General features: G+C 43.0%; 1 protein-coding gene across 11 annotated transcripts in view; it reads left to right on the top strand.

Annotated features, from left to right (window-relative positions):
- The window catches only part of LOC135246809 (NACHT, LRR and PYD domains-containing protein 12-like), a 140,719-nt gene that overhangs the window by 35,820 nt on the left and 79,149 nt on the right, over positions 1-25,750 (top strand). Inside the window, exons 9-10 of one of the 11 annotated variants that reach the window (XM_064320076.1) lie at positions 5,465-5,635; positions 25,050-25,223. The exons of the other annotated variants lie outside the window; for them this stretch is intronic. Of the exons in view, the coding sequence (XP_064176146.1) occupies positions 5,465-5,635; positions 25,050-25,223 (345 nt within the window). The remainder of the gene's footprint in view (positions 1-5,464; positions 5,636-25,049; positions 25,224-25,750) is intronic. 11 annotated transcript variants of the gene reach the window in all.

Here is a 25,750-nt window from a genome sequence, read left to right on the forward strand (position 1 = left end):
GCCCAGGCCCTGGTCGCTCTTTCTAAAAGCCTTAGTCTTTGTCATATACGTGCGGAGAACACAGCATATGCAGCCTGTGCTCCTCGTCAGAGGAGAAAGGTGGTGGGTGAAAAGCGGCAAGATCCAACACCTCACATGTGAAAGGAAGGAAGCTTTTAGGCATAAAAGCTGGATTGGGCTTAAGAAAAAGCCTGTGTATTTTAGGGGAGAATATTGTGCACGAGAGATGCACTGAGAGCACGTGGAGGTCACTGACTCACTTAGCTGAGGCTAGTGCAAGCAGCAACGCTGTCTGGAGAGACAACAATTTTAAATCTCATGTATAGGCTCAAATGGCCTTAGAGACAGAGCCTCCAGCTCCAGTGATAAATCCCAAGGGGAAATGAGCTTTTTAGCAACAGGCGGAGAACAGTGAGGCCCCTTCATGAACCTGTGAATGAGGGGGTGCTGCCCCACTGCATAGTCTCTGAAACCAACATGACAATCAGTGTCAGCTGCCAGGTAGATCTTATTGGTAGAAAAGGATTTCTCTTTATCCATAAGGTTCTGTGAAAAGCACAGCACATCAGAAACAGAGCACTGGTAAGGCACTGACTCATGAGAGGCACACCATCTTTCTAACACCTGACACTTATTGTCATAAAGTGGTTTGGTAGAGGGCGCTCTCGTGCTCTGGATGGTTGCAGCCACGTGAGGGGGAGCCTTAATGCGTTGAGGTTATGCCTCTCACGTGCCAAGCCCATAGAGCTATTCGCTCAGGGCAGGGGTGGTGTATTTCCCTGTTCACCTGAGACAGGAGGTTTGTGCGTAGCTGGAGCACACATGTCTGTACATAACGGAGAGGGATAATCACTGCAGTAACATTTCCACGATCTGGGGATGGAGACACCATGCCCCGTACAGTGGGTTTCTCCTTGACAGCAGATCAGCGCTCGTGTTCAGAATTCCTGGAACATCAATCAATCAAGTTTTATTTGTATAGCGTATTTCACAGCAATTGTCACAATACGCTTCACAGACAACCCTGGCCATGACCCCCACAGGACCAAGCCTAAAGCAACATGGGTCACGCGTAACCACAGAAAGTGATGGCTGCTCCAGACCAGCAGTCTGTGGGCTAGACCATGGAGCTGGAGGGAGCGCATGCCAGCTTGGTGATTTACATAGGCTACCGCAGTCATTATCGCAGAGTACGAGCACATGATGACCCCTCAGACAGGGAAGAAAATATCTGAGAGCTTTCCGTATAGTTAATAGCTAAAAGAAAATGGATTCACCATGTAACCCTCCTGAGACCCCCCCCCCCCCCCACCCCAGAGAGGGATGTGTCTGTCCTTTTTTTCCGTATGAAAACGATCCTGAGAGGGGTTCCCTGAGTGTAAAAGTCTGTGTTTTCCCAGTGACGCAGAGTTGCTGAGTGCTTGTGTGTCACTGTGAGACAGCGATGGAGATCGCACATGGGGCTGAGGGGGAGGGATGAAATCCACCTCATAAAGCCCCTCATTCTTAACAGTCCCAGTGGCAAAACCTGAGAGGCTGGCACCATCAGCCCTTGCAGTCTAAGGCAAGTGTGATACTATACTCTCGAGCCGGGCTTGAACTGAGAGAGACATACTCTGAGAGATAAAATGCAGTCCGCTGATAGACAAGTTCACATGAATACAGAGTATAAATCCACTCCCAAGAACGTTTCACTCAGGGATGGGGAGAGATTGCTCTGAAACCACGAGACATCAGATGCGTCAGAACTCTCTGAGTGTCCTGCACAACTCTGGCTTTTGAATTGGCAATAATCAGCCAATCGTCTGTATAAGTCAGCATTCTGAGCCTCATTAGCCTCAATGGAGCCAGACCCGCCTCTACACAAATACAGAACACCCGTGGACTCAGGGAAAGGCTAAAGGGTGGAACTGTGTATTTGTAGCAAACACCGCGTTGGGAAAAGCAGAGGAATTTTGTGTGAGGGTGATAAATGCTTACGTGGAAGAAGGCATCTTTGAGATTTACTGATGTGAAATAGGGATGTTAAGTTAATAAATTAACTGTTCATTCTTAATAAGAATGTTGATTGATGAATTTCTATAGATTAAACAGTTAAATTTCAATAAACCATTTCAATGAATAACCTAATGTTGGTGATCAGATTTCAAATTAAAGAGACGTTTCTAAAATGTTAAATTAGTGAGTCACAGTTCCCTCGACTGGCAGCATTAGTGAAACGTTATTGGTCCATTCCTGGAACATCAGTGCCAATCTGAGCTTGTCTTCTCAGCTGCTGGTCTCACCTTCAGCAGACTGCACACCAGACTGACCCCAAAGCACATAGACATGCTCATACTCCTTAACAAAAATGCTTAAGTATTAAGTTAAGCATATTTTAAGTCATTCTTTTTATAGGCCATGGAGTGGATATTAATCTAATCTGTTAATCATTATTAATCCATTTTTGGGTGCCAATGATTGATTAAAAGAATTGCACAACATTTTCCAATCGTTCTGACATATTGAACGTGAAAGAGTTCTGTATGTTAACATTTTGAAATTATATTGCCTGAAATGTTTGTTTAACACTGAGATCCAAGATAGGAGGTTGAGAACCGTCCTTCTTCGGGAGCTGAAAATAATGAAAATAAACTGTCATGGTCCTGTTTTCCTGTCTGTGTTTCCCCTGTTGGGCCGCCAGATGGTGGCACTTCTGTTTTGTGTCCTGCTCCCCCCCTGTTAATTGTATGATTGTTTCATTGTCTCGTTATCCCATCATTGTTCCCACCTGTCTTATCCCCTCCTTCTGGTTTGATTGTTTTTTGAGTTCACCTGTGTCTTGTTACCCCTGTCTATTTAAGTTCTCTGTTCCCTTGACTCGGGTGCTGGTTCCTTGTGTTTGTCTCCTGACGTACATGTACCTGCCTGCTTGTGTTTGTTCCCAACTTGCGTATGTTTTAGACCCTTTGTACCTGCCTGTGTTTGTGACCTGTTTGTGTTTGTTCCACTTACTTGTACTCTGTCCTGCCTGTGTTTTTGAGTTCCTGTTGTTTCATTAGATATTGTTTGTGTTTGTTCCCGACATCTGTTTGTTTCACCATATCTACCTGCCTGTGTTTTGTTTGACCTTTCCTTGTGCTCTGCCTTCCCGTGTTCTGCCCTGTCCGTGTTTGTGAGTTCGACTTGTTTTCTGTTTTATTTCGATATTTTTTGAGTTTGTTTTGGCCTTCGTGCCCTTGTCTGTTCCCTGGTTGTTTGCCCTTTTTGTTAGTAAAATCTTTGTTAATTTTCCCTTTTGAGTTCGTGTTTTTTTTTTTTTTTCCCCTCTGCGTTTGGGTCCCCTCTACCCGTACCGTGACAGAACTATGTTGGGTTTGATCTCTGGGAACCACACATTTCCCCCTTTTTGTAAGAAGGAAGGAATTTATTCCTCTTTAACATGGGAGCATTGTCTTGTGTTTGAGAGTAAATGATGTTGAAATGGGGGTTTCACTCTGAACTGGAGTCTGTAGCCCTTGGCTATTGTCTGTAGCCCTTGGCTATAGTAGCGCTGCAGTGTTCTATGTGCTCTTCCAGGAGGGCAGTAGCTTCCTTTAGCATTGGACGCGCTACTGTCTGTCAGAGCCAGAATTAGTGCAATTGGATGCTTTTATGGAGGTCTGGACCGGATGTCATTCCCTAGAGTTGGCTTTCAAACACAAGATGATGAAAGAGAAGTTTATTTATGGCACCAATGCAGTGATTTGTTCAAGCAGAGATGCACACTTCAGTCAGTGTATAAGTAAGCCACATACTTTATATGCACTGTAAGAGAGAGTACTTTATCATAGGACAAAATATGAGAGCTGCCAATAACCATGAATAGAAAGCTTTAACAGTATTAAGAGGCAATCATTTTATTTGCAAGCCATGGCAAGATGGACTGGACACTATGTTATAAGAGAGGAAAGGACATGCAGCTGAAGAGATTGTAAGATAAAGAAAAGGAACACAAAGAAATTGTGATGCATACCAAAAATGCTTTTTACGTAAGGACTTTGGATAATTAAGTAAATTGTTTGAGCTTCCCTTAAATGCTATCCAGAGAACATCTCCCACAATCCACACTAGTTTACATTTAACAAAATGAAGTCTGACCTTACCAAAACTCTAGTACCGACCGTCATCCCCAGGAGACCCCCCCCCCCCCCCCACCCGGCAGGGACAGGGGTGCTGCATGGTAATTATACTGACAGTAAATAAGGGAATTTGTACTACTGGTGTGCCCTAATGATTGAATCTGTCATTCCTGTATGTGTTGCATGTCCTCCTGCAAGGGTTTACAGTTTTATACTTCTGTGTAGTCTGCATAGTTTGCATGATTTGCGTTGCGTGCGACATTTGCAAATGGGCAGAGCATTTATATGGCATGTTGTACAGGTACAGGTTGTGATTTTCCACCCACTTGCATATATCTTCAATTCCATATTGTTCATATCCTTTAATAAACTTTTATCACATCCACACTGTATGCTACAGGAACGAGGCACAGACGAGGCAGACAGTGCTGGCATCATGCCTGTAGAGGACTTTTATTGTGACAGCGGTATCACAATGAATGAAGACAGGGGAAAAGTGAAACACAAGACGATATCAGGCTACTCAAATGTTGGGGAAAGCCAGCTCACCCTTGGAGTGCGACCGTGAGGCCTATATAGGGCCAGCAGCTACTCAGGCAAAGGGGAAAGTGGAGTAGAAAAAACACTGGTATGCTGCCAGTGGCCTGACTGTATTTCAGGTCCAGGTCTGAGTGCGGAGTGGAGGTGCTGAAACTCAGCCCCGTCCCTCCGGCGCTGTCCATGGTGCTTCAGGCTGGCCAGTGAGACTCAGATGAAGTGGAGCAGAGTGGTAGCTGATGGCATATATATGAGCATGTGCATTGCTTCCTGTTACAGTGAATCTGCCTTTAGCTGTGTGTTAGTTTGCAGTGCTGTGAGAAGTTTGTCACAGAAAACCAAAAGGAAATAAGCAAAGTCACTGTCCACTCTGAAAAATGTGTGTTGCCTTTTACATCTTTATTTTTGGTGGTGGCCAAACATCCTACAGCAATGAAAACTAACTCGCTGTCCACTCTGAAAGATGGCAGCTGCACGTCCAGTTTGGGATGGGAGGGTTAAGCCCAGAGAAAAGATCATAGAAAAGGTAGATGAGCCCTTTGCGCCAATTCAGAGAACTTACAGTATAAGAAAAGGGGCCATTTGGGTCAGAATTACATCTGTAGAACTGTCAGAGTTCAGTCCAGTAGGATGTTTAATTTTCAGGTGCAAAATACTGCAGTTGGAGAGTGTAGCACAGACATCTTCCTCAGAACATCTTCAACCTTAAAATCCTCAATTTCACTCTTCATTGCTGAACACTGTCATTGGCACATTTCCCATATTAGATACATGCTTCATGTATACCTAATATAATAATACTATAATATATGAACTCTTCTTTGCAGACTGAACAGCTGTGGCTTCACAGACAGCTCCTGTAATTTTGTGGCCTCAGCTCTCCAGTCAAACTCACCCCTGAGAGATCTGGACCTCAGCTACAGTAACCTGGGAGATTCAGGAGTGGAGCTGCTCTGTGCTGGACTGATGAGTCCAAACTGTAAACTGCAGAGACTGGGGTGAGTAGTGCTGTGTATTGTGTGATCTTAACTAAATATAATTTGTAATTATGGTTCTATTAAAATGCTCTTTCTCTCTCAGTTTACTCCTCTGTCCACCAGCATTCTCTATTTGCCTATATATACCTTACTCCTCTATCACAACAAGCAAATTAAAGCAGGATAAAACCTTTTGAGGGTTGCCAGGTTTGTCGCTCCTGAGCAGAATGTATGGTTTCAGTGGATTCTGTAGTATTCGGTCACAGGTGATGACTGGATGCTGAATGTCTGATTGACATGGTGAAAGATTGACCACCTGTATAGTAAAATGTTTCATCCATCTCCATTATTCACTACCTGCTATGAATTCTAATGAAATCCATCCATTTACCCCACTCTCTTTCACACCCTGACCTTTTGATGAAGGTGAGTTTAACTCCTTCATCACACACCTGTGTGTGCTGCAGGATTGTGGTGTTTCTGAAAGGATTGTGAATAAAATGGTATTTTATTCTGCTGGTAAAGCTGGGCATTAACTCGCCGGCAGGGTATGTGTGTACATCTTGGTGGGAGAGTGTCCATCTGAACAACATGTAAGCTGCTGTTTAGATGCAGTGTTACATCGTTTAGTTTAGTCACTCTTCTGTGGTTCCAGTCCCAAGTCATAGGCTGGATATTATACCACTGTAAGCAGGCATGCTGTGTGGAATAGCTTGATTCAGAGATCAATGTTCTGGCTCTAGCTCCTATCATCTAAAGGATAACATAATTTACAGGAGTATTTCTTACGTAAGTATTCTAATAACTTTCAAATGCCCCCACTTATTAATTTTTTTGTGCAGTTTATATTACTCCACAAGGTCTACCAAACATGTTGATAAGGGGTTTTAAAAGAAAAAAATGACTTCAGGCTTTTATCATTATTATTTTCATTGTTACAATAATAATTAAATGCAACACAATAATTAGCCTGTTATATTTGCAAAAGCTGTGAGAATAAAATGAATGGATGGATTATAGGGCAAGTACACACAGAAAATGGGTGCAATGTGTGGAATTTTCAAAAGTCACCACGTTTTTAAAAATCTAGTGTCTACCAGCAGTAAAAGTCAGTGCAAATAATCAGTTGTGGTGTTCTCATACAGCCACTAGATGGCGCAGCAGTGTAATTCCAGTTGAAGCCGTAGTTGAGTGGTACTCACTAATTTTCTTAGGAGAGCCACTTATGAGTAAGACCATTACTCAAAGAGCCACAGAGATTGCAGATATAACTCAGATGTTTTTTTTATCATCACTCTCAAGATATTTACCATCTTTGTGTATGTTTAAAAAAAATTAAAAAAACAGTACCATGCTTTCCATCCTTACATCTCCTTTTATTCTCAATTCATAATTACATTGCATTATTAAAACATATAATACTTGTGTGTGAGTGTGTAAGGCTGGGAGTGGAACTGATCTTATGTATGTCTGTATGTACATATACAATAGAGGGTATGCACATGACGTTGCAGTAAGTGGAAGTCACTGCAGTTACACCCACTGAGTGGCAGAAAGACTACTGAGTGGCAGTGTTAGCGTTCGGCTTGAATGCCGTGAAAACACAAAAAACACACTTAAAATGGGAAAGAGCTGTTATGCGATTGACTGTACAAATAGATTCAACAAGAAATCTTTTTACAGACTGCCGAAAGCTAAAGAAAAGAGAAGCAAATGGATCGCTGAAATTCGCAGAAACAACTGGAATCCAGGCACGGAAACGTGGATTTTCTGTTGTCATTTTGTGTCAGGTATGTTGGATTTTTGGGTAAAATCATACCTTAAGTTATGTACTGTATTGACTACTCATCAATTAAATATTTAATATATTTCATTTATATTCTGTGTAACTGTGAAGTTTTTGTCAGCATTTATTAAAAAAACATCCATGATGATGAGCCTTGTATTCTACAAACAAATGAGGGATGGTTAGATAGTGTTAGCTAGCCTATTATATAAATTAAGGTATGATTTTACCCAAAAATCCAACAGATCCGACACAAAATAACAACCGCAAATCCACGTTTCCGTGCCTGGATTCCAGTTGTTTCTGCGAATTGCAGCAATCCATTTGCTTCTCTTTTCTTTAGCTTTCGGCAGTCTGTAAAAAGATAGCTCCGATTTCTTGTTGAATGTCGATGGACCACTGGTTCTTTGGTAAGTTGTAAGGATCACTATCGAGTCCAACTGCCTTTAATTGAAGCAGATAATCGCTTGTTTTACTCCCGGTTTTGCAGTTTCCGATACTAAAGGCAGCCATGTCGCAGCATGTTTTGCCACTCAGTCCGACTGAGGTGGTATATTCCGGTGGGAAAGTGACGTCAGTGCATACCCTCTATTACACATAAGCATTATCAACATTCACAACAAGTTCACAAAAATATATATTTTGGCCTACTAATAGAAATGAAAAACTTCTTTCTCTCTGTTGCTGTCCCTTGACTTTCTCCATGCAAAACTCGTAGTTAGTGGTTGCAATCCTAGTCAAACAATCAAGATGCACATCTGTAAGCCTACTTCTATGTTTTCTTTTGACAATGCTCATTATAGAAAATGTTGCCTCACATGAGTAAGTGCTCACAAAAAAAACTCATTACCTTCTGCACACAAAGCTTTAAATGTGGATAATCTGAGGCTGGGACCATGCTTCAGAAATGAGCAACGCCTGATCTGAGCTCAGTTTTTAGTACATCGTTGACCTGCAGCTCAAGAATCTCACTCTGTATTACAGCAAGGTCTGGACAAAGGTTTTTCAGAGCAGGTGTAAGTCTTGACAATGACACATTAAAAGGGTTCTCAAAGAAACTGAACAGCTCCCTATACCCCACAACATCTTGAAATCTCCTTTCAAATTAATTTCTTATTTCCTCCCATATGCCTAAAAATTCATCATAGCAAAATGTTGCAGTAGATCAGGGTTAGCAGTTGTGCAGGCTCTTAGATTGGGAAAGTGAAGAAATTCTCTGTCAGGTATGAAGAGAGTGGTGATCTTGTGCTGGAAAACAGTGACTGCTCTTAGCATATTACCTGGGTGCTTCCCTTTTCCTTGGAGTTGAAGGTTAACAACTTCAGCGTCCGTGAAAGCCTTTTTATGCCTAGCTAAAATCCACGCGATCTCGTAAGTGGCCTCGGTCGATTTCTTGACAACAGAGACTGATCTCACCATCATTTTTTGCTGCTCAGTCAGAGTCTGTGTCCACTGTTTCATTTTATTAGTCCTCAGGTTGCTACCTGGCGAGTACAACATGTTGTAGGCTACTTGGCGTGAAAAGCACTAAAGTGGCGTTCAAGGTTAGACCGTTTACAATTGGCACTAGTCTTCTGGCAAATTAGGTAGAATGGAGTGGATTCGTATTGCACAAAGAAAAACTCATCAGTCCATGTATCCTGAAATTTTCGGTGTTCGTCCTGAACTGACCACACCTTTTCCTTTGCTGGTGCAGCATCGGTGTCTTGGGCTTCTCGGCCAAACTGATCTGCATTTCCCCCGTTCTTTTCTCACGTTGCTCTTTCTCCTCGGGCCTGTTTCTAACTCCGTCGCTGTCAGCTAATAAAGAATCACTTTTCTCGTTCTGCTTTTTTCTAATAATAAATCTGTCCATTTTAAGTGGGGCGGAGGCCGAGACAATATTTGATATAACCTTACGACATACGGCATTATAGAATATCTAATTTAGGTTTAGTGCTGAACTTTCAAAACCATTCGCAAATGCAAAGTGTTAGGATTATTTTGCCCTTCTCTATGGAGTCAAATGCAGGACGATGAAGAACACGCTGACAACGTCGTCTCAGAGAATTTAATGTTTATTACAATGCGCAAGGGAGAGACAAACTCAGAACATTCGGGCAGTGCGCCAAGCAAGTCTCTGCCGATCACTCTGTGTGGTGTCTGGATATACAGTCCGTGGTCATACGCATCAAAAGATTGAGTTAAGTGGCGGGCCAGAGACAAATGGTCCTGTCCCTCCCTGGGAATCCTCACAGCCATTTAGCAAAGGCATGTGACATCCTTGCTGCAGACACTAGAGGTGTTAAACCGAGACACACTACAGAGGTGCTATACAGAGGCATGCAAACTACAGACACAGTAATGGCAGAAACGGAAACACAATACACTACATATAATATATAAATGGTAGTAAATAAAACTGGGAACCTATCAAAAGCTACACACATAGGCTATACGTCTACCCATGATCCCTCACTGTTACGTAGCCTACATTCTTTGGTGTATCTTCAGTATGCTGCCATCTGCTGGATAATTCATTTCAATGTGCTAAAACAGGACATCTGTAGAACCTATACGGAACCTATAGAAGTGAGTTAGCTATATTCTTATTGTTATCAGTGGGTCTGAGCCGCAAAACAAAGTCTCACTGAGCCACGTAATGAGTAACACTGATCTAAGTGTTCTCTGACATTAAGACCATCAGTCGTAGGAGGTAAATGTACCGCTCATCCAGGAATCTTGTGATTCATAGACTTCTTCCCTGAAGGAGCAACTTAACCTGTAAAATCACTATCCCAGGGATCAACCAAATTAAGGCTTATTTGGGTAGTGAGTAGGGGTGGGCGATAGACTTAAAACTATATCACGATATTTCATGGTATTTTTTGCGATATGAAAATAGTACCATAGTTCTTCTGTAAAAGTGCAAATAATGTTTAAATAGTGCAATCTTAAAAAGTCTTAACTATGCTGCAAAACATCAAAACAGTATATGAACACAATAATGATTCAAATCAAGTACAAGTTCGAAATGTAAACACCGATTCTGACTTTAATCATAAACTGCATACAACAAATGAAAACGTAAACACTTACAACCTCTGTTGTACTGTCATGGCACAAATACTGGCCTCCCAGCATCAGCCACCAGACCCCTTCAGCTCATCCAGAATGCAGCAGCACGTCTGGTTTACAACCTCCCTCGTGACTCCCACGTCACTCCCCTCCTCATCTCCCTCCACTGGCTACCAGTGCAAGCTCGCATCCGGTTTAAGACACTGGTGCTTGCTTTCCAAGCAGTCAAGGGGTCAGCTCCTGGTTATCTGCAGAAGATGATCAGACCCTACAAGCCGGCCAGATCGCTCCGATCGGCTACTACAGGGCGGCTGATTCCTCCCCCAACACGAGCAGCAACAAGGTCTCGACTCTTTGCAGTTCTGGCCCCACGATGGTGGAACGATCTTCCAGTGGAGGTCAGAACAGCAGAGTGTCTGAGCACCTTCAAACGGAAACTCAAGACGCACCTCTTCTCTGTGTACCTCTCTCCTCTTCCCTAAACCCCCTCCCATAACTATTAAAAAAAAAAAAAAAAAAAAAAAAATTTTTGGTTCAGACTATCTTGTTTCTCCTTAATGTATGCTATCATAGTAAAGGCTTTTTATCTGCATTTTGTTCAATGGACTTAAGTGGACTTGATCCTGAGTTTGGTTACACTGTTGTAAGTCGCTCTGGATAAGAGCGTCAGCTAAATGCCTATAATGTAATGTAATGTAATGTAATGTAAAATAGTTGTAAAAATAGTGCAAACAGCAAATCAAAAAGTAACAATCCCAAACATGTCTTCAGTTAGGTTACAAAAATACAAAACAGTGCAAAAACAACCTGATAAATTAACAACAAATTAACAAATAAAATTCAAGTTCCATGAAAATGTAAACACTGATATACTCTGAAATTGTAAATAAAATAACTTCTGTGGAAATGAGGTTGTGGCTGGAACATGCCACAAATTAGGTAGTGCAAGTTATCACACACATACTACTAAAGCATGTGATTCAGGAAGAGGTAGCTATCAGAATTAGAACAGGACATCACAGTTTAAGATTTTAAGTTAAGAAGACTTGCATATTAACTATGGCTGATTTCAGAGCATACCTTTGGCATGTTACTATATTTCCCCCAGCACTGAATAGCCTCTCTGAGGCTGTACTTGTGGCAGGGATACACAAGTACTTTTTTGCCAAACCACTGATCTGAGGAAAATTCACCTCGTGTAGCTTCCACCATGCGAGGGGATCGCTCTCGCCATCTGCCAGTGGACAAAGCAAATAGCTGTTTAATTCAGCCTCAATTTTCTGTGTGTCAGAAAGGCTGGTCAGCTCAGCAGCTGGTTTCCTGAATAAGCTTCCAAGACTCTTCTTCTGCCTCTTAGATGCACTTTGCAATTGTCCTGTAGATCCAGGTGATTTTTTAGGGGCAGCATCGTCACTTGGCATGACAGAAAGCGATTCTACCTCTCTGACTACTCTGGCTTTGATGACCAGGATCTCTTCTTGACTCATGTGCTGAGTGTGGAAGCGTGGATCAAGCATTGTTGCCATGTTGATCAGTTTCTCAATCTCTGGATCTTTGTACTTCAGATACATCTTGGTGTTCAGATTACATTACATTACATTACATTACATTACAGGCATTTGGCAGACGCTCTTATCCAGAGCGACGTACAACAAAGTGTATAACCATAACCAGGAACAAGTATGACGAAACCCCTAGAGAGAAGTACCGGTCCAAGTACAGGGAACAACCGCATAGTTCAACCTGGACCCTGGTGGTTAAACTGATTAACACTAACAACGAGAACGGCAACAACGCAATCTATGGAAAAATAAAAATAAATAAAGATACAAGTAGTCGTTAAGACTGGCGCATCAACTAAGTCACCTATTAAACAGCTGCCTAGTTACAACCCTAAGTTTAGTCATTTACAGGGGGGGAAGGGATGGGGAGAGGTGCAGCCTGAAGAGGTGGGTCTTCAGTCGTCGTTTGAAATGGGTCACAGTCTCAGCTGTTCTGACCTCCACAGGGAGGTCATTCCACCATCGTGGGGCCAGAACAGAGAGGAGACGTGTTCTGGAAGTGCAGGTGCGAAGAGGGGGAGGTGCTAGGCGTCCTGAGGTAGCAGAGCGGAGGGATCTGGCTGGCATGTAGGGTTTGAATATCTTTTGAAGGTATGCTGGGGCTGATCCCTTGACTGCCTGGTATGCTAGAACCAATGTTTTGAATTTGATGCGAGCTATAACAGGCAGCCAGTGGAGGGTAGTGAGCAGGGGAGTTACGTGGGAGTGTCTGGGTAGGTTGAAGACCAGACGAGCCGCAGCATTCTGAATGAGCTGCAGGGGTCTGGTGGCAGATGCCGGTAGTCCAGCCAGAAGAGAGTTGCAGTAGTCCAGGCGGGATAGAACCATTGCTTGGACCAGGAGCTGGGTTGAGTAGGTGGTGAGAAAGGGGCGGATTCTGCGGATGTTGTATAGGAAAAATCTGCATGCCCGGGTTACTGCTGCAATGTTGTTGGAGAGGGACAGCCTGTTGTCCATCATCACTCCGAGATTCTTGGCGCAGGGTGATGATGTCACTACGGTGTCCCCTAAGGAAATGGAAAAGTCGAGGAGGGGAGAGGATAGAGCAGGAATAAAGATTAGCTCCGTCTTTCCCGGGTTGAGCTTCAGGTGGTGATTGTCCATCCAGCTCTGTATGTCCCTCAGGCAAGCGGAGATGCGGGCGGGGACCTGTGTGTCCGATGGGGAGAAGGAGAGAAAGAGTTGCGTGTCGTCGGCATAGGAATGATAGGACAAGCCATGGGCAGATATTACAGGGCCAAGGGATCTGGTGTACATGGAGAAGAGAAGGGGACCAAGGACTGAGCCCTGGGGAACTCCGGTGGTGAGGGGACGGGGTGGTGATACCTTACCCGCCCAGGCAACCTGGAAGGAGCGGTCAGAGAGGTAGGACTCAATCCAGTCAAGGACTGTGCCGCGGATCCCTGTTGCTGCCAGGGAGGACAGGAGGGTAGAGTGGTCCACAGTGTCAAATGCAGCGGAGAGGTCTAGGAGAATCAGGACAGAGGAGAGGGAGGCTGCTCGTGCGGCATGGAGTGACTCACTGACCGAGAGGAGTGCAGTCTCAGTCGAGTGGCCAGGCCTGAAGCCAGACTGGTGGGGATCAAGCAGGTTGTTCTCAGAGAAATAAGCAGAGAGCTGGTTAGATGCAGCACGTTCGAGTGTTTTGGATAGGAAAGGGAGGAGAGATACCGGGCGGTAGTTCTGAATGACTGAAGGATCTAGTGTGGGTTTCTTCAGCAGCGGGGTGATGTGGGCCTTCTTGAAGGATGAGGGGAAACATCCAGAAGATAGGGATGAGTTCACGAGGGAGGCGACAAAAGGGAGGATGTCTGGTGTGATTGCTTGAAGGAGAGATGAGGGGATAGGGTCGAGGGCGCAGGTGGTAGGGCGGTGGGTGAGCAGAAGCTGGGAGACTTCAGTGTCTGAGAGGAGAGAAAATGTGGAGAAACAGGGGGCGAAGGACGCAGAGGGGGCGGAGGACGCAGAGGGGGCGGAGGACGCAGAGGGGGCAAAGGAGGTGCGGATGTCTGCAATCTTTTCGTCAAAGAATGCTGCAAAGTCATCTGCAGTGAAGGAAGATTGGGGTGGAGGAGGTGGCACGCTGAGGAGAGAAGAGAAAATAGAGAAAAGTTGACGAGGGTTAGAAATGGAGTTATGAATTTTGGTTTGGTAGAATTTTGCCTTAGCGGCAGTGACAGAAGAAGAGAACTCTTTCAGGAGAGACTGATAGGCTGAGAGGTCAGATGGGTCCCTGGATTTGGCCCACTTCCTCTCAGCAGCGCGGAGGGTGGCCCTGGAGGTGCGCAGGATGTCAGACATCCATGGACTGGGAGGGGATGAACGTGCTGGCCTAGGGACGAAGGGGCATAGGGAGTCGAGTGCTGAGGAGAGAGATGACGTCAGGGTGGAGGATGCAGAGTTAGTGGGGAGCTTGGAAAATGATTGAAGAGTGGGGAGGGAGGCAGTCACTCTGTGAGCAAGAGAAGAGGGTGATAGGGAGCGGAGGTTACGGCGGACAGTGACAGTGGGGATGGGAGGGGGAGAGGGAGGGTGTGGAGAGAGGGGAGGGAGAAGGAGATGAAATGATGGTCAGACGTATGCAGGGGGGTAACCGTAAGATTGGAGCTGGAGCAGGTCCTCAGGAAGATCAGGTCTAGGAGGTTGCCTGCCTTGTGGGTTGGAGGAGAGTGTTGTAGGGAGAGGTCAAAGGAGTGAAGTAGTGGTAGGAAGGCAGCAGACTGGGAGGCTTCTAGGTGGATGTTAAAATCTCCGAGGAGGATCAGCGGGGTGCCGTCCTCAGGGAAGGAGCTGAGCAGGGTGTCTAGCTCATCCAGGAAGCTTCCCAGGGGCCCCGGGGGGCGATAAATAACAATAATATGAAGGTTAGCAGGGTAGGTGATAGAGACAGGATGGAATTCAAAAGTGGATATGGACAGGTCAGGGAGGGGGAGAACAGAGAATTTCCAGGTGGGGGAGATCAGTAGACCAGTACCACCACCACGGCCAGATCGCCGGGGGGTGTGGGAGAAGGAGTAGGAGGATGAGAGGGCAGCAGGAGTGGCAGGAGTGGCAGATAATCCAGTATTGAACTTTTAATTGTTCTGGTGAGATCTGTGTCTTCATCTTTCCCCTGTAGCTGTTGAATAGCTGAAGAATAGCTGAAGAACAGGCTTCAAACATGACACAGTGACGTAATTTTCAGCAGAGAGAGCATCTGTGAACAGATGAACAGATGCTCAGTCTTGTTGTCTGTCATTGACCAGTGTTACGACCCCATGGGTCTAGGGGTGCATGGGGTATGTAACTTGATGTTAATGGCCGGGAGATGTTAATGCTGTAGATATGGTAACAACAAAAAAAACACAGACAAAGCAGCAACTCAGTGCACGGGTGTTTACTGTGATAACAAACAAAACGGTGCAACAAACTACCAGACATATAACAACCCAGACACACACTACCAGGGTCAACGGACGCTGGATGTTGCCAAAAGAACAAAAAAACAAGCTAGCTAAACCAGAGAGTAAACTAATCTAGTGTATCAAGTACACAAACGAAAGGCCTATCTACTCTAACTAGCAGACTGAAAACACAATTGGCTGGCAATCACCCCTAAGGACTAGTGAATCTATACATAACATAGCCTACGGGCATATGTACAGGAGCCCCCAGTCTTACCTGTCCCAAGCCTTGGAAGTGTACATAAAACAAGACAAGTTCAAATGAGTGGTTAACATACATAGTCAAAGACACAACACAGAGCAAACAGTCAGACCTCCATTGTTACAAACAGGTGGGGTTTTTATAGTAGATGTGGCGAGTTCTGATTGGCTGTCCAGAATTGACACGGAGGGTGGGGCTTGGTGAAGGTGGGACTTGTTGGATGGTGACTGACAGGTGAAGGCAGGGAAGTCCACACAAAAGAAAAACATGGCACGTAACAACCAGTATAGTCGAGGGAGGGACAGAGAAGAAGATTTATGTATCAGCAGCATAACAGTGATAAGAGAAGCCATGTGAATTAATAACTGAACCAAGTGATTTGGTGTGAATGGAAAACAGCAGAGGCTTCAGTACAGATCCCTGTGGGACTCCTGTAGCAAGGGTATGAGGAGCAGAGGCAGACCTCATCCAGGTGACCTGGTATGACCTGGGGCAGTCCCAGAACTGCCCATTTCAGGCAAGGTGGAGAGGAGTAGTCTTGGTTGACCATGTCAACTGCTGCAGAAAATTCTAGGAGGATCAGGACCGAGGAGAGGCGTGAGGAGGGCAGTCCCTGTTGAGTGCCCAGATCAAAAGCCAGACTGGTTAGGACAAAGCAGGTTAACCGGCAGTTATTACATGAAAAAGGACAAAGTTATTACATTAACTGTTTTTATTATATGAACTATTATATTATTATATTATATTATATGTGGCTCTGATTTGTTTGCTTTTTACCTTAAATAAGATATGGCCCTGCATTAAAATCTGAAATTGATCCGTATTTGCCAGGAAAAAAGCAAAAATTCCCTTTTTTACATGACGCTGCAGCCATCTTGGAGAACAAGTTTCTGACATCATTGGCATTAGTCTCGGCTGCTCAGTTCCTATTGGTAGATGGCTGACTTTCAGTGAGCTCAGCGACAAATCAGGAGGAAAGAAACAAAACAAAAAATGCATAGAGAGTCCTTTTGTATTGCCCCAGGGTGCTTAAATGAGTATTACTACACAATATCTATCATTTTCATGAACTGCCTCTGACGAGACTGCAGCCACTGGCTGGCTGCTCTGAAATGGTCCACATGTGGGACGGGACGATGGGTCTGCAGTGATGATTTGTTCTTCAGACCACAACCTGGCTGAACTCAGACGCGGTAGTTGGGTGGGAGGGCAAAATTAGCAATTAACTTATCTACAGTAAGTCAGATATCAAGTGTTTAGATTATGACCTCAGAGAGAGAAACAGTGAACTGGATACAACATTAGCTTGAAGAATGCTGCCTACCTCCCCTCCATGAACATTAAAGGAAACGTCCTTTACGCCACTCTGATACCCTAATTTAGGCAGGCGATCTATGGGTCGCACCTCCTGCAGAGTTTGTTTCGGAAGAGACAAACCAGAAGACAAAGCTATTTACAAGGCCAGAGGCCCAGTGTTGCTACAGAATGAACAAAGATCCGGTTCTGTTTGATCTTAAGTTTAAATGCAATCTGCAACATTTTATTGAAATCATTGACTGAAAACTTTATGTTCATGTTAGAAGCACAAGTAAACTTCCATGCTTTTTATTGGTATTCAATAGCTTAACTGACTTACCTCCTAATCTATTCATGTTTGGTCTTGTTAGAAAGGGACTAAATTCCTTAATATTTTGGTAATAATATGGTTCTTAGCCATACTTTCAACAACATAAGGTCACTTTCATTAATAAGTACACTGTCAGCTTTTAGATAGGCCAGTCCTTGTCATAAATGAGTCTGCCTCCCTTTCTACATCTGAACGTGGCATTGCCCAATCAGGGCAAACATGCTTATGATGGCCTCAGGAAAAAGTTGTGTTGTGTTGGTCTTGGTCAGTTGGTCCTTATTTTGGTGGTGGTTTCTTGGTTGTGCGTTTTAGCTCATTTTCTTTGTTCCTGTGGCACTGGAAGAGGGGAATACTTTGATAAGGTCTGGCTCTTCAGTCTTTCTTTTCTGGTAATCTAAATTTAGCATCTTGTTTGTTGTCTTCTGTTTTGTTTTGTAACTTAGAAGTAGATCTGATACAGAGTTTGTTTTGGTTTGTCAGTTGATTCCACCAGGTCACTGTTGACTGACCTATCAATGATTAAATTCATAATTGTCATTTTCAATAATACTTGTTAAAGTTACAATCTCGAAGATTTCTGTTTCGTTCTCTTTGGCGGTACAATGGCAATGGCGAGAAGAAGTAATTGCAGGTGTTTTTGGACCTCACTTCCCATAGATCCAACCGGATCCAACCAGTGTCGCCTGTGTGACGTCAGTCAGTTGGCACCTGGGCCACGCCAACTAAACACTTACTATTTACTGAATAAAAAATGGTTGTTATAAAAGTAACGTTATGTACATACTCATTCATTGTCTAACATTATGCTAACTTAAGCTGTCTTTACACTGCCAAGCCGGGTTAAAATGCTGTAGCAGACCTGGGGTAGAATTAGTGATGATCAATTTCCACAACGTTCTTTATCCACGTTTTGCCCGGTATGAACATCTTTACACCGCAGAGAAGAATTCACGGGATTCGCTGTGGCACATGCAATTATGTATGTTGTGCACAATAAACAGTCTTTTTTTGTGAATGATTGTTTGTGATATTTTTGAAACAACGGCCTTGCAAAATGTTACCCTTGGTGTTTCAGGTTTTGGTAGCTAAACTGTTTGAGGATAAAGCTGAGCTGGGTGTTAAATTAGCAGTCAGAACAAGAAGAATAAAACAAAAACAAAGGAGATTTCATCAAAAAAGGGCATCAAGGCTGAAGGAACATATGAGGAAGCATAATAAAATAATAACAAGGCTAATCCATACTGCCATATTCTTTTATTTAGTTTTCTCCGGCTTGACATCTTTACACAGAAATCAGACCCGGCTCTGCTCCATCTATACCCTGGCTTTATTCAGATCATTATAATATATTGATGAACTTGATGGCAATGTAAATAACGGTAATGTTAAGGCCAGTTCAGATCAATGATTCACAACGAGACGAAACGGTTTTAGAATGTTGCAGAGAAAATTGCAGCGGTGAGAACTGGTTAGTTGCAGAGCGTCTGAAGCCGTTGCCTGGGGTCTCAAAAGACCCACCTTGTCAAATCATCAAGTGCAGTTTTAGAACGTTTACAATCAGACGTCTTGGAATTTTGCAAGTTGCATCCAGTCTCGTTGCGAATCATTGATCTGAACTGGCCTTTAGTTAGCTACATTGCAATGTTGTAACAAGGTAGCATTGCATTTGAGAGACTGTTTGCGAGGTCGGTACCGGTCGGTAGCGTTAGCTAGCATTTTTTCTAATTGTTAGCTGACATTAGATTGTGTTAATTAAGTTAGCTAGCTAGCTAACGCAACGTTACCTGACATGAGAGATGGATACTGTGCGCAACGTTGTCTAAACTAATGTTGCCTTTCTTGACATGGTCCGGTAGCTAGTGTTAGCTGTGCAAATAGCTATGTAATTTAGTAACGTTACATTGTCATCAAATGTAATACGAAATCTACATCAACAAATAGTATGACCTCTCATGTTACACAAAAACTTTTTATGGTTCCATAACCCCCCCCCCCCCCCCTTCTCTGTTATTGTCATGCTAGCAGACACCAGAAAAAACAGTACGCCGCTCACACACAAGTGAGTTGAAGAGCCAGCCTGTTGGGCTAGCTCCGCCTATCCTCTCTGGCGGACCAACCACTGATGGGTGATGGAAAACGCATCACTAACTATGCGCCACTTGTGATTTTTTCCCGGGAATGTCGCCACAGACACCCACTTCTTTAATCATAAATAATAATAATAATAATAATATAAATTAATATAACAATAGGCTCAATCACCATTGTGTTACCTAATTCGGCGATAGATAGTGACTTAACAGACATTTATTTTAATGAAAATCTTCGAGATTATTACTTATAAATTAAATCACGTAAAATCTATTTTATATGTTGGTTAAGTGAGGGGTTTTAGCACGCAATACCTCTTGTGTTCAGTATTCAGAGTGCTGAACTTTTTTTTATAAAAAAAGGCATTGACCGAAGCACTGGATTCAGAAAATAAACATATTTTTACTTAATTGTTGCTTGCCCGACAGTGCCTCCTGGAGTTTTGAATACACTGCTGTCTGAGCTTTAATCACAATATAAACTGCCGCTGGGTCCGTACAGCCTGCTCACTGCTTATTCCTGTATTTTAATGTATAAACACAATGTGTTCCTCTATCATACAGTACTGCACTGCTGCCCTGCTCTCCCTGGGAGTATCGGGGCTCTCCCACTCCCTGCCCACTGATCCCTTAGCAGTTTGCAGCACCACGGGGTCCAGAGACGGCCTCAGCACAGGGGCTCAGCTGATCCCTTAGCAGTGTGCAGCACCACGGGGTCCAGAGACGGCCTCAGCACAGGGGCTCAGCTGATCCCTTAACAGTGTGCAGCACCAGGGGGTCCTGAGATGGCCTCAGCACAGGGGCTCAGCTGATCCCTTAGCAGTGTGCAGCACCAGGGGGTCCTGAGACGGCCTCAGCACATGGGCTCAGCTGATCCCTTAGCCCATAATGATAAATGACAAAGTGATTTTACATTTATGCCAAGGCTCCAGACTAACTTTTTACATTGGTTTCACTGGTGCACCTAACTTTTTCATTTAGGTGCACCAGCACATAATTTAGGTGCACCCAGAATTTTTCACCGCACCTTTTGGCGCCACAACAATACATTTTAAGCGTTACATTTTTTGTCAGTTCCCATATACATTGGTAATGTCTTAACACATTATGTAAATGCTTGGAAACAGGAATTAAGGTGCAGATAAATTTGTTTTTCCTTTATTTAAATCACAGCATAAACAAGAAATCGCAATAACCTCAATTGTTTAAAAAATGAACTTAAAAAGTGCTGATGATCAAAGTGCTTGACAAACTCTAATAAATAAATCAAACTTAAATAATTCAAACAAAAGTGTGCGCTGCTCCCAGAGTTTGAACTGAATTAGATGGTACTACCCTGTCAGAAGAGTGAAGTTATCGAATAATTTCCCCAATAAAAATTCCCCAAAATTATGCAAATTTTCAAAGCACATTTTTACAAACTAAGTGTTGTAGTATAACCAACAGGAGACCACTGATGTGTGAAGTGATTTTACCCAAAAATCCAACATACCTGACACAAAATGACAACAGCAAATCCATGTTTCGGTGCCTGGATTCCAGTTGATTCTGCGAATTGCAGCGATCCATTTGCTTCTCTTTTCTTTAGCTTTCGGCAGTCTGTAAAAAAGATAGCTCCGATTTCTTGTTGAATCTATTTGTACAGTCAATCGCACAACATCTCTCTCCCATTTTAGATGTGTTTTTTGTGTTTTCGCGGCATTCAAGCTGAACGCTAACGCTGCCACTGATAGTCTTTCTGCCACTCAGTGGGTGTGACCGCAGTGACTTCCATTTACTGTGACGTCATGTTCATACCGTCTATCCGCTTGTTAAGTTGTGACGTATCGACCTTCCAATAATACTGTTTCCGGGTCCAAGCCTCTCCTGCGTTGGCTGAGGCTCTCGTCTATTCAACGTGCCGCAGTGCTGTATCCCTTGTTGTTTGAATAGATCTGAGTCCAAAAAAACTATTCAATTGTCATTCTACCGCTTTCCTTGCGATGAGAAAGAGAAGACGAAATGGCTGCAGTTGATAATTAAGTTACGAATGAAGAAAAACAAAGTTTGGCGCAAGTGGGTGCTAACGTTAGGTAGCTGTTTACATCCTGTTCTTACCTGTCCTTATCAGTTCTCATTATGCATACATTAGAGCACAACCTGTCTACATTACAGTTTATCATTACTGTACACCTGCTACCATATATTCTTACCAATGTATTATATGTAAGGAATAAACCACGACGGGCTGTCCTGTTGTTGGAAAATAATGGCAGTTCTACTCTTTTCACCGTTGTTAAGCCCTCTGGTCGCAACGATCAAAATAGTTCCTTCTTGTTTTATACCATACAATTAGCACCAATTTTGGTCATTTTTGCCATTACATTATTTAAGAAAACTACATGAAACCATAACTCAATTAAATTAATCTCCCTAGCTCTGTTGCGGTCTAGCAGTGTAGACATTGCGTTTTTCCAAGACACTCTGAAACCGGGTTTGAATGCCAGTTAGCTTTAATGCCAGTTCACTTGTCACCTAGCCAATATTAAAATTCTGAGTTTTAGGTCAGAATGATCTCACAGCATGCTTGTTATGCCGGCTAGCTAGCTAGCTAGCTAACTATTGAATTGTATTCAAAACAGCGGTTACTACAAACAGAATCGTTCACAAAGATACGGATGAAAATGCGTCCCGTAGCCATGAGTTAAATACGGAATGCCTATTCTACTGTCCAAATAAGGGACGATTCCGTATTTTGTGGGATGGTTGGCATGCATATGTCTATGGTTGGCATCCCTAAACGAAGTCACTAGAACCGTGATTCAACGTTGGCATCTATTGCAAAATTGGACATTGAAAAGGGGAGGGGACGTAACAACAATTCAAAATCGAAATAATGTTGCCGTTTTAACTGCTTTAGAATGCTGGATTTTGTAGCGCATTGATTGGAGTTGAAAGAATTTAGACCCTTTTTAACCCTCAGTGGTGCCTCACTAAAGAAGGAAGTGGTCGTGAAAAGGTTCACAGGTTCAGGATCTGAAGGAGCGTTTGGACCCGGAAATGGAAAAACTTCACGCGTGACGTCAGACTTAACAAGCGGATTGAATATTTTTGTAGTATCTCTTTTCGGTGTTGCACTTTTTAGACAGTCTCTGCGCACTCGTCTCACAGCCGGTTGTACTTTTACAGTCTCTGGGTTGTACATATAGATCAATGTTGTTTGTCCAGCTCGGAGGACAGCTCGTTTTGGCTAAAATTAGGTTGTAGCTCGTTGTCTACCTTACTAAAGAACTAAAGAGGCGTCGTTTGTGTTTTAACGTTTCACTTATGAGTTATTGATCCGGAAAGTTCGAATCTGTGAATATATTTCCAACTTTACCCAACTTCCTTCCTCCGACATTGCCTTGGTTTACTGTTGCCTTAAGCAAAATGACTCAAAATGACACAATTACGTTGTGATCTAGAGAAAATCATTATTTGTTTTCTCGAGAAAACGAAATAATTAAGTTGTGATCTCGAGAAAACCAACTTTGTTATCTCGTGATAACGTAATAATTCGTGATTTGGAGAAAATGGGATAAATAAAAAAAATATGAATACAAGGCCACTCTTAGGTTCTGAACTAATACACACATTTTTTTCCCCCACCCGCATTCAGTGAAGAAGAATATCAGGGTCAGAGCCAATCAGAGACATAGTAGGTAGCGTGTCTTCGCAGAATGCGGATGGGGGGCGGGGAAATAACGTTACACACATAAGCCACGTTTCCACCAAAAGTACCCGGGAACTACTTTTAGTCCCAGGAACTACTTTTCAAGGAACTAAAAGGTTCCTTCAGCCCATGTCTACGTTTCCACCGCGGTCTAAAGTCCCGCGATGATTAGGCAAATTAGCCCACTGACGTATGAAAAAGCGACGTTGTCGTCGGTCCATCTGTCCTTAGATTTCTTCTGTAACCCCATACTACCACTGAAGTAGCCTACATTGTTTTCTAATAACCGGGACAGCCCGGAGGGGTTTATTCCACTTATATACAACAGGTTACCAACAATGACTATGGTTACTTTTGTATTTATTGATTTTTATCGATTTAATCACCTGGAATTGAAATATTCTTCTGCAGCCGTTTGGGCATATTTTACCGTCAAGCAAAACTGTCGTTGGTAGTTGAACTTGGACCGTTGTTATGCAACAAATAGGATATAACAGGCCAATAGTCAGATTGTAACTGTTTTATATATCCTCTCAAACACATTCATTATGTTTTTATGCAAACATTCACTTTCATGTCTTGACATCCAAAGCGTCAGAATGAATTCACATTTCCAATATAACTGGCAACAACAGCCGAAAACATGCACACGTTGTAAACAATTTGCTGTTTGATTACTTTCTCATCGTCAATTCCATATAGGCTAATCGCAAAATGACAAGAATAGAACGAAAACTCGGACTTACGTGAAAATTTAAATTAGCAGTGGTACAGCCACTGTTTGCTTTCCTTCGAAGTTACTGCTAGCCGAGCAGCGAAGTGTGCCCTCCTGATGCGAACCCTGCACCATAAATTAGTCCATAGTCTTCCTGGTCTTTTTGTGGAATTGAAGAATGGGTAAAATTTTTCAGTCTGAAAAAGCTAAAGGGACGATTACTAGAATTAACCTGTTATTTTACCCTGACAAAAAGTGCGGAAGGTGATTTCCAGTTTGCTTTTACTGTATCACCAATGTGAATTACGCAGAACTACCGCATACCTCACATAACTGTATCAAACGTTTTGAGTCAATTACAACGGGCTAACAAAGAAAATCCGGAAGAAAATATTCAGCAACCAAATTAATCCATTTGAATGTTTTGGTACGTAATATGCTGTCCCAGCACGAATGCTTAGCATTTTGTAAAACGAATACTAAAGCAAGAAAAGAACATAAGAGCACACGTTATAATTCCAAGACGTTGGCAGGCTATAACCAAAACTAGGCTACTGCGCCGCATAACATACAAGTTTGATTTGAAGTTATTATGAAAATAAATCGGTTTGCGGCTGCAGATTTTTAAACATGGCGGTTGAAATAAAACACTGCAAGTAGTCGACCAAGTAGGAGCGCTTGCGCCCCACCCCAAAGGTTCCGGTACTTTTGGAAAGTACTACCCCCCGAGCAGGAACTTTTTTGTGGGTAAAATAAAGCCCCCGGAACTAAATGTAGACCCTAGTTCCTGCGGTCGAAATGCAGAGTTCCTCAAAAGGTTCCTAGTTCTGGGTTAAGGTTCTTGCGGTGGAAACGTGGCTATACACACACAGAGACACTTGACAGATTTAAAATGGTCGCACTCTGGAGCCTTGATTTGTGCAACCTCATATTTGTACCCCAGTGAAACAGGAAATGGTGAAAGGCAGCAAAGAGTTCCGGGGGACTGAGATCAATTTTTAAAAAATAGAATTTCATTAGATGCCACTTTGTTTGGTTTTATTTTAAATATTCTTTTGGGGTGACAATAATTTTGACCCTTATGTTTTTGAGAAAAATACTGTTTTTTATAAGTTTTTTATAATAATTATGTTTTATTAAAGTGAAAGTAAGCGGTTTCTACAAATGTTTGAGCAGAAAATGAAAATCATTGTGTTTAAATGTGTTTAATGAAGAGTGCCAATAATTCTTCTTTACTTGAATGTATGAACTATTGTTTGCAGACTGAACAGCTGTGACCTCACAGAGAAGTCCTGTGATATTGTGGCCTCAGCTCTCCAGTCATCAAACTCACCCCTGACAGATCTGGACCTCAGCTACAATAACCTGGGAGATTCAGGAGTGGAGCTGCTCTGTGCAGGATTGAGGAGACCAAACTGTAAACTACAGAGACTGGGGTGAGTAGTGCTGTGTACTGTGTGACATTAACTAAATAGAATTACTGATTATGGAAATGTAAGGGTTTGAATTTCGTCACAGGGAAGACTAATTTCCTGACTCCATTCATTTTCAAAACCTCTAACCTGAATGTTTGCGTGAATACAGTTTTGCTCATAAGATATGTGCTCATATGAAATGATGGGCAGCTTGACCCTGTATCCTGGAGAGAGAGACTAGCTGCTGCTGCCAGGCATTCATCTAAGTGTTCTCTGACACTAAGACCTTCAATCCTGGGTGGTGAATATCCTGCTCATCCATGAATCTAAAACCAACAACTATCCATGGGATTAACCTAATTAAGATTTACCCCATTTGGGTAGTGAGACTATATAAATATCACAAGGCATGACTTCTGTATTATTCTATTAAATAACATTTGACTGACCCTAGCAGCTATCCAAGAAGAGCTGCATATCCTGCTAGTGAATCTAACAATATGCCCGGTGAGTACCTCAGTAAGGGTGTTACCCCAAAACTTTAAGTT

The sequence above is a fragment of the Anguilla rostrata genome, unplaced genomic scaffold, assembly GCF_018555375.3.
Source record: "Anguilla rostrata isolate EN2019 unplaced genomic scaffold, ASM1855537v3 scaf0934, whole genome shotgun sequence".
In the NCBI taxonomy this organism is placed as follows: domain Eukaryota; kingdom Metazoa; phylum Chordata; class Actinopteri; order Anguilliformes; family Anguillidae; genus Anguilla; species Anguilla rostrata.